This window comes from Argentina silus (genome assembly GCF_951799395.1).
Source record: "Argentina silus genome assembly, chromosome: 11".
Taxonomy (NCBI): Eukaryota; Metazoa; Chordata; class Actinopteri; order Argentiniformes; family Argentinidae; genus Argentina; species Argentina silus.
In genome coordinates this window covers 20,199,105-20,209,104 of record NC_139665.1, presented here as the reverse complement: position 1 = coordinate 20,209,104, position 10,000 = coordinate 20,199,105, and the positions used below count along the sequence as shown (strand labels likewise).

Below are 10,000 nucleotides of genomic sequence, written 5' to 3'. Positions count from 1 at the left end.
CATGTGACATTGACACTGACTGGTGCATAATACCACCAGCCTCAAATGCACATCCCTGAAACATTTCTCACACACACTCACATGCACACGTGCACACGTGCACACACACACACACACACACACACACACACACACACACACACATACACATACATGCGCACATGCACATAAACACACACACATGAACACACACACACACACTCTCTCTCTCTCTCTCTCTCTCTCTCTCTCTCTCTCTCTCTCTCTCTCTCTCTCTCTCTCTCTCTCTCTCTCTCTCTCTCTCCAGCTCTCTCCTTTCCGCAGAGTGAGGTGTAGGAGGATCAAGCCTACGTTTGCATATCATACCCACATTAGCATAACATGCTTGCCGATAACTTGAGGCGCTTACATGAGGGTGGAGGGTGGAGGGTGGAGGCCTTTGAACATGTCCGCTAGTCCCTGCCGGTCCCTGGAGAAGTTAGCTAGCCTGCGCTAAGATTAGCAACTGAACATTAGCATTAGTAATGCCAGTCTAACTGTGCCTGTGGCTCTGCCTGGTGGTGGTAGTGGTGGTGGTGATGGTAGATGATGGTGGTGGTGGTGATGGTAGATGATGGTGGTGTGGTGGTGGTGGTAGTGGTGGTGGTGATGGTAGATGATGGTGGTGGTGGTGATGGTAGATGATGGTGGTGTGGTGGTGGTGGTAGTGGTGGTGGTGATGGTAGATGATGGTGGTGTGGTGGTGGTGGTAGTGGTGGTGGTGATGGTAGATGATGGTGGTGGTGGTGATGGTAGATGATGGTGGTGTGGTGGTGGTGGTAGATGATGGTGGTGTGGTGGTGATGGTAGATGATGGTGGTGTGGTGGTGGTGGTAGATGATGGTAGATGATGGTGGTGATGGTAGATTATGGTGGTGATGGTAGATGATGGTGGTGTGGTGGTGATGGTAGATGATGGTGGTGTGGTGGTGATGGTAGATGATGGTGGTGTGGTGGTGATGGTAGATGATGGTGGTGTGGTGGTGATGGTAGATGATGGTAGATGATGGTGGTGATGGTAGATGATGGTGGTGTGGTGGTGATGGTAGATGATGGTGGTGTGGTGGTGGTGGTAGATGATGGTAGATGATGGTGGTGATGGTAGATGATGGTGGTGATGGTAGATGATGGTGGTGTGGTGGTGATGGTAGATGATGGTGGTGTGGTGGTGGTGGTAGATGATGGTAGATGATGGTGGTGATGGTAGATGATGGTGGTGATGGTAGATGATGGTGGTGTGGTGGTGATGGTAGATGGTGGTGGTGTGGTGGTGATGGTAGATGATGGTGGTGTGGTGGTGGTGGTGGTGTGGTGGTGATGGTAGATGATGGTGGTGTGGTGGTGATTGTAGATGATGGTGGTGGTGATGGTAGATGATGGTAGATGATGGTGGTGATGGTAGATGATGGTGGTGATGGTAGATGATGGTGGTGTGGTGGTGATGGTAGATGATGGTGGTGTGGTGGTGATGGTGCTGGTGGTGATGGTGATGGGATTAGCATTAACACACGGTCTGTGGCAATAAATATGTTTATTTGTGCTGCTCTATTAAGCAGAGGGTGTGTGTGTGTGTGTGTGTGTGTGTGTGTGTGTGTGTGTGCATGCATGCAGCTCTCTACATTTAATTCACTGCAGCAGGACCTGCCTTGGGTAATGTACAGAACATGCACCCTAAACCACCGCCGGCTCCTAACACCTTGTACAGTATGGAACTGTTTCTCCTGACACCTACTGTATTATGCAGAAATGGTGGAGACGTGTTGCTAAAGCAAGCATAAGATTATATGCGCTTGCAGTTTCTCCCCCGCTTCATCTTCACAGAAGCTTGGGGCTGGGGGGTGTGTTTGTGTGTATATGGATACTGTAAGTGCATGCAAAACATTGTCTTACTTATCAAAGTTTATCTCTGTACTTCATGTAGGCTTTAGGCTTGGAAATATGGGAGTGGTACTCTTTACCTCGAGCCCAGAAACTGGGAGAAGTGGAGAAGTGCATAAACTCCCTTGTGTTGGTTTAAATATACCTTTTCCCCCCCAGAGAGGGAGAGAAGGAGGAAAGAGGGAGAGAGGGTGAGGGAGAGAGAGAGAGATTGAGGAGGAAATTAAGAGGAAATGTCTATTAATTTACTTAAATGATTACAGTAAGGCAGGGTCCTGAGTGTTAGCTAGTACTGTGTATGGAACTCTCAACGACAATGGCTTCCATTCCATAGCTTCCGGTGCTTTCTAATCATTAAATGGATGACTAACAAGAGTGAGCCTGTTCTCTCAAATGTACTGTATATCATAAATACATGACAACATGCTACTGAATAAAAAATAGAGTGTCAAATAGTATAATACTAAAGAATAGAATAGAACAGGAAGAGGAAGAAATACATGACTGCGGATGTTTGCACATAGTTTATGATGACTCATGCAGTCCTGTCTGGCAGAAATTGTTCACTCACCTCGAAAATTGTCTGGAGTTTGCCAATCAATACTGTTAACATAATCCACACAGAAACACATGTGAGAGCAGCTACTGACCCAGAAGTTGACATTTGAGAGATTCTCTGTCTGGTTCCTTTTTCTGCATGACCAGTCCATCTCTCATCTCATTTAACTCATGTTGAAGTTACAGTAATTACAGAAGTAATGAGTGTGTCTTTTATTTATTTATTTTTATTTTTTGTTGAAGTTGCTTAATGTTGTGCACCTGTAAAGGTAATGGCTTGTGAATAATGTGTGTCTATGCGACACCAAAGAAGCAGCATTGCATCGTTTTAGGCAGTTGACTGTATATACCAAAATGTTTCACTTTGGTTCATTGAAAAATGTTATGTAATATGAATAACTGGGAGTCAACAATTGGTATCGGTAGATTGTGTTAATCGATAATCGATATTGGCCTTGAATTTTCATATGTGTATCATCCCTGTGAGAACAACGTGATTTGGAAGGATGGCTAGACGAGACTAGGACTTTCATAGCGTATTACTTTTACGGTTTCCGACGGAGGTTCCTATTGATGTGAGTGGGAGAATTCTGGTAGAACTTCAAGTTTAGCATATCAAACGTATCAAATGCGCCTGCAGTCTTTGAAAAGAGATATTCATGTGGAATTATCGGATACATGTATCATGTGTAATTTTGATCTATTTATTCACAAACACTGCTCGGGAAGTAGAGACTGCTGAGCATATTGTTTTTGTATCTAAATTCGTCACCTGTGGTCTGTCGTTGGCAGCTGCTGCTCTTATATTGAGTGGTCTATGCCAAGAATAGGGCTTAATTAAATAACTTTTTGTTTCCCATCTGTTGTGAAAGTATCCCATTTTGTCCCTCTGGTCTGCCTCCTCCCCCCCTCTGTATTGGAGCATCAGATGCAACAGTCCGTTTTTTGGACAGCCAGCTGCTTGACAGCTGTCTATGAAGTGAAGTGTTGGTATTCTACGGGATAATCACTCTGCTCTGTTGTCTAGCCTAAAACTGTAAAACAGTGGACAGTGGTGGAAAGCCCGATTCTCTCTACCTCCTCCTCTCTTCTATAGCTGAAGAGTTTCATTCCAACATGCTATATATCCATTTGCCAAATAATTTTGTATTAATCATTAACAATCTAGATACAGTACTGATAATCAAGATTGATTACGACTTCAACAATATGATTCTTATAGTACGTAAGTGCATAACTTAACATAGCTACTGTCCTTTCAAGTGTATCATATAAAAGGTTTAATGTCATGACAGAAATCAGTTTTTCGAAGAGAAAGTACACTTTTGAAAATGGTGGATATAGTGCTTTGCAATGAAACACTTCAACGTTACTCTGTGGTTTCCCTGTGGTTTCCCTGTTGATTCCCTTTTCTATTACGTCTAATTATTTCTCTCCTCCTCCCCCTCTTCTGCAACTGTTTCTCCTGACTAAACATGTGTGTCCTCTCTAGACTCCACTTTCTGGTGTTCCATACGGAGGAGGTCCATGACGTGCTGCGGATCTGGGACGGTCCCCAGGATGGAGGAGTCCTCCTGAGGGAGCTGAGCGGATCTTCCCTGCCCCCGGATGCCCACAGCACCTTCAACACCGTCAGTCTGCAGTTCACCACAGACTTCTTCACCAGCAAACAGGGCTTTGCTCTGCAGTTCTCTGGTAAGGGACTGTGTGTGTGTGTGGATCACTGTGTGTGTGCTTCTTCATATGTGTAGATTTGAGGCATATGTGTAGATTTGAAGTCTTGGAGATGTGGGACACATTCCCTTGGTATAATGTGGTATACCTAACCTCTATGTTTCTCTATTTATAGTCTCCACTGCTACGTCCTGTAACGACCCGGGTATGCCCACCAATGGGACCCGTGGTGGGGACAGCAAGATGCCTGGGGACCATGTGGTGTTCCAGTGTGATCCTGGATATGTCCTACAGGGGGCGAACACGATCACCTGTACTGAGATCGACAGTCGCTTCTTCTGGAAGCCGGACCCACCCAGCTGCACAGGTAATAAGTATATTGTACTACATCCTAACTGTACAGGTAGAATAGATGTTATCTTAATGATAGTTTTTTGTGGCCCAATTACCCATGTTTGTAGTAATTCCTGCACAGATAGTGTCAGACGTTGTGACACTGATGCTAAATCCTGAGTTCAACCCTCAGTGACGAAGCCAATCGGTGTGTCCCCTGGATGCCTCCACAGCCCATACGCAGAGAGCGCGAGAGAGCGAGAGACACCCAATAACAATAACCCAATAATGGTTCCCGATAACAACAGCCTCTCAGACAGACTGTTGTTGTTTTAGAGCCATTCTCACAGGGATCTGAGAACTCTAACTCTGGTGCTCCGGAAAATGTCAGTAATTAACAACAGCAATTAAGATGTTGTAAGTAGCTGCCTTGTTTAATCAGGGGTTGGCTTAATTAGTTTGAAAGCTCCTCTGAAAACACAAACAAAGGCCATGGGTGGGCCAGGCTCCCAGGGTTACAGGTGAAATGCTAACAGTGCTAATGTCAACAGGTATTAGCTGGGTCTCAATACAGTATTACCTCAATTGGCAATAAACTCACACCAACAGATGTTTGCTTATATTGAGAAATCGACCGCGTCTACTGATTCAGTTTTAGAACCAGCTAGAGTTATCAGTTTGATAATGTAGAGCACTCTATTACATCTTGTTTTCAGTGTAACCGGATTGATTGCTTGCCTTTTTCACACCTCCTGCATTGCTAACCGTGTGTTTTGATCTTCCTCTCTCTCCGTAGCTCCGTGTGGGGGAAACCTTACGGGCCCCAGTGGGCTGATCCTGTCACCAGAGTACCCTGAACCATACCCACACGGCAGAGAGTGTGACTGGATTGTCACTGTGACACTTGACTATGTCATCGCCCTCAACTTCAACCAGTGAGGATCTACTATGTACACCTATTCCCATAGAGACAGACACAGTCGAATGGACATATGATGTTTAAGAATCAAACAATGAATGTATGTTTCTTTCTCTCTCTCTCAGGTTTAGCCTGGAGCCGAGTTATGACTTCCTACACATATACGACGGACCAGACTCCCTCAGCCCTTTGTTGGGTAGCTTTTATGGTTCAGACGTTCCTGAACGCATCGAGAGCAGCTCCAACACACTGTTCCTCGCTTTCCGCAGCGACGCCTCACTCAGCAGCAACGGCTTTGTCCTGCAGTACACAGGTACGCCCCCTGTTGGTGGGAGGAATGACTTGCTTCCAGTGGTTGGTGTATTAAACAAAGCCAGAGTTAAATGGCGTTGTCGCTGTTGAGTTTGTTTGTGCTTGCTGTCTACTAATCAAATTAGCCTTTGTTTTTCTTGTGTCGGATTTTCAGGTGTCACGCCTGTTGTAAGAGGCAACTGATGTTGTTTGAGTTGCAAAATCCTCTTCAAGCAATGCTGAAATTTGGATTTGATGTACCCCATACCGCTTATCAACCTTGTAAATGTTCCCTTTTTAACTTGACAGTGTTTCAAGTCCAAAGTGAGTGATATCAGCCATGTGACAATTGCTTCACAGTAGACGCAGGCCCCTTTTTGTTGTGTCTTGATCACCCCCTCGCGCTCGCGCTGCGGTCTGTCTCGGCGTAATTATCGACCTGTGCCTCACTGCTCGCTGCCGACTATAAAAGAATTATGAAAATGAAAAAGCCGTGTGAGCGTGTGCTAAAACTCTGTTTGATCAATGCACCGCTGCCACACTAAAGGCTTCTCATAAATTAGGGCAAATGCCTGATTGTTGTCTCACGGTTGAGCTGCCTGACTGAGCTTTTGTTTGGATACGCTGAGGCTTGTTTGCTCTACAGGCGATGTACAACACAGCACACATGGCGTTCAGGATCACAGGCACTGCTTTACGTGGAGCCGTCGGGTGACAGATATCGTCACAGATCTCCTAGAGTGTTGTGTTTGTGTCTCTGAAGGTTTGGTCCCTGTTGTTGCACTGCATGTATTTAACACTTCTGTTAACAGGGATTCAGACTTAAAACAGAGCATTTAATTAAAGGGGGCAACATCGGTAAAGGCTTTGCTTGAAAGACCAGGGATTAGTCTCCAGCGATATGCATCAATTAGTCCCATTGAAAGTATAGAGCTTTACACAATTTCAAATCGAACCTCCTGTTTTTACCCCTATACCCGTGTGTGTAAATGTGAAAGGATTCGATAGGTATAAAGCTATGTGGCAGATATTCAATTGAGTCTATCAGAAGGCAGTTTTTTTTTGTATCCAATAATTTTAGATCTCAAAGTGCCTATGAGGTAGGGCTTAGGAATCAATACGGAAATCAGGCATAAACAAGAGCAAAGCACTGTTTTGTGTAATGGCGGAGAGGAGGGAAGAATGTTGGCCACGTTTCGATCCTGTCCCAACTCTCACAGAGTTTGCTCCTTAACTCACTCTATGCAATGCTTAGTGCAATGTGTGATATTGTATGGCCAATCTGGTAGGCCAGATGGACTCAGTGTGGGGCTCAGCAAAACTCCCTCTCGCACTTCCAATTCTCCACACTAATGAACCGTAACCAAATAATACATAAATTACTGCTTCAGTTTTAGACAACCACATGCAGTAAAAGGAATGTTTGGCTACGGGTTTGTGCCTGTTTGGTATTGAAACAGCGCTGTCGAGTTGGCCAGACTTTTATTTGGTCAGCCTGTCCCCGAAAATTGCATTTAGGAATTTGCCTTGGGCGCCGTCAACCTCCTTACCAACCAATCCTCTTCAGTTACTTTCTCTCAGGCTGTGTCTGATGAGCCTCGGAGGGGAAATATGTGGGCCAAAGCTCTCTGACCGTTAAATTTAAAACACACACACACACACAGGCACACAGGCACACACACACACACACACACACACACACACACACACACACACACCTAGTTACACTTTAGGGGTGAGGGCTGGCTAAATCTAACTGCACCAGGTGGTGACTTGCCATCAGGGGTGAGTTGGGCCAGCTTTTGAGCCAGGTGGGTCCATTGTCCCCGCCCTGGTCTGTTATTGGGGAGGAGAGGCCGGGTTGGGGTCCTCATCAGCTGTTGAGTGGCTGCCTGGCCTGTCTGTGGGGTGTGGGGAGCAGACTTCACACCTGCCTGAACGTTCTGTTCAACCATGAAGGGCAGACAACAGACCTCCATCTGCATGGGAAATATGGAGCACATCACTTCATTCTCAAATACAACAGCAACAGCAATAATAAAAAAACATACAAGTCAAATGTGTGTGTGTGTGTGTGTGTGTGTGTGTGTGTGTGTGTGTGTGTGTGTGTGTGCGTGTGATAGGAGTTGACTGAGACTTAAACGACATTGATGGTACACTTTGATTTGTGGTTGTTCATATCCTGTTGATTGTTTGGCTATTTTATGTGTTCATTTGTTGTTGTTTTCTTTCCGGAGTGACATTGAGGCATATTGCTTGAGTTCATTCAATCTCGAGGTGTGACTGGCTAGATTGGATGGAACATTTTTCTCATGCACATTTTCTACGTTGGAGTGGCAGAGGGCTAAACTTAAAGAAGCACTGCTGTTATGCACATGTTCAATCTTAGATCAGTATGGGTCTAAATTGAGAGGGGCATTTTTTTCCAGTTTATTTCAGCTTGAAATAATGGCGTATTGGATGCATAGCTATATTGGACAGGGCTCTTCTCTCTTATGCACGTTTTGTACCTGAGCGTGTGGTGTTGGGGACTAAATTGAGCTGGACATTTTTCTTAAGTTTATTCTCAGCTGAAGGGTGTTGGGCTCTGTGATGGATCTGTGGACGGAGGGCGAGAAGCGTCGTCTCCTCCAGTCGGCTGCACACTGAAGTGCTGGCTGAGGGACGCTCGTGTGCAGTCAGCAGACCTTGGGCCAGAGCGACGCCACTCTCAATCAGCTGCCTGCCTACCTCCACCAGCTACAGATGAGAGGGCAGAGAGAGAGAGAGAGAGAGAGAGAGAGAGAGAGAGAGAGAGAGAGAGAGAGAGAGAGAGAGAGAGAGAGACAATTAAGTCAAAATGAACAAAATAAAACAATACAATACAGTGTGTGACACATGGCAAGATGGATCTCCTGCTGATATCAAACTCCAGTTGTCAAACTCCACATACTTCAAAAGAAAAGTTGGTGGTAGGGGGGTTCTGCGTGGCTTCTAACGTGTGAGATAGGTAGCGCCGGTGCTCTTTCGGAGGCAAGGATCTTACCATGTCATTAAGCCAAAACAATTCCAAGGCACTCCAGGGTATCAACTACAAAGCCTTTATCCGAATTGGGTTGCAGAAAAGTAGTGAAAAACAGCCACTCTTAACAGCCCCAAATAACTAGCGTTACTTGTGATGAAAAGGTGATGATGAAATCGGCAATGCTAACTCTCTATTTGATCTCCACAGAGAACCCCAGGGAGTCGTGCTTTGAGCCGGGGGTGGTGAGGAACGGGACCCGGGTCGGAGCAGACCTGAAGCTGGGTTCCACGGTGACCTACTACTGTGACAGTGGCTACACGCTGGAGGGAGATGCCACTCTCACCTGCATCATGGGGGGAGACAGCAAACCCAGCTGGAACAAACCCAAACCAATCTGCATAGGTAAATAGCGACATACGGACGTAGATCAGAGCAAACACATACATAGTAAATGAGTAAATATGTGTTTGGTTTAGAAATGTATGTGTTCGGTTGGGGAGTTCCGATCTGGTCATACTCCTGACTATGAAATCCCACCAGCCTTAACGCATTCTAGCTGAATTCTAGTCCTCACACTATCAAATCTCAACCCAGTCTCCAAATGATTACGTTTGGGGGGATCGTTTCTGCAGACCAAAGAATACGATCTGTGTGGTTGTATTATCTAGCTATTTATTCTAGCTATTTATACCTGTAAGCTGAACGTTGCTGGTTCGAATCACGCTGAGGACACACTTTTTTTTTGGTGCAAATTATTGCTATTTGTTTGCTGCTTATGTTAATCAGAGTTATTAACATAAGCAATATATGCTAATTCCTTCCCCTGACAACTTACCCAAAACTTAACCAGTCGAAGTTAATGCCTGAACTTAAGCAGTCAAAGTTAATGCATAATACCACCTAACTGCCACACAATTCACGTAACTCTTACGCAACATATCCTATGTTTTTGATGTATGTTATGTCAAAATAGGTGGTCAAACGCTGGTATAGCCAGATAATATGATCCCCCAGACCGTATTTCCTGGTCTGCAGAAACCATCCTCTAGAATGTAATAATTTGGAGACTGTGTTGAGAAATCACAGCTTTACTTTGACATGTACATGGCTGATGTCTGTCATGCATGTTTAAAAGCTTCTTGGTGTCGCAGAGCGTAGCTTATGCACGATGCACCATCAGTTAGGTGGCAGGTTTAGAGGTTTAAAAGAGGGAGAAAACCCACCCACACACACACACACACACACACACACACACACACAGACACACTTTATTTCCTCTTCCTTTCTCTCTCTCTCTCTCTCTCTCTCTCTCTCTCTCTCTCTCT

General features: G+C 45.2%; 1 protein-coding gene across 1 annotated transcript in view; it reads left to right on the top strand.

The window, feature by feature from the left end:
* Positions 1–10,000, top strand: part of csmd2 (CUB and Sushi multiple domains 2) — a gene marked incomplete at both ends in the record, with an annotated part of 212,746 nt that overhangs the window by 144,656 nt on the left and 58,090 nt on the right. The window contains 5 exons of the mRNA XM_083680039.1: positions 3,947–4,149; positions 4,304–4,495; positions 5,258–5,396; positions 5,506–5,693; positions 8,883–9,077. Coding sequence (XP_083536165.1) covers positions 3,947–4,149; positions 4,304–4,495; positions 5,258–5,396; positions 5,506–5,693; positions 8,883–9,077 — 917 coding nt within the window. The remainder of the gene's footprint in view (positions 1–3,946; positions 4,150–4,303; positions 4,496–5,257; positions 5,397–5,505; positions 5,694–8,882; positions 9,078–10,000) is intronic.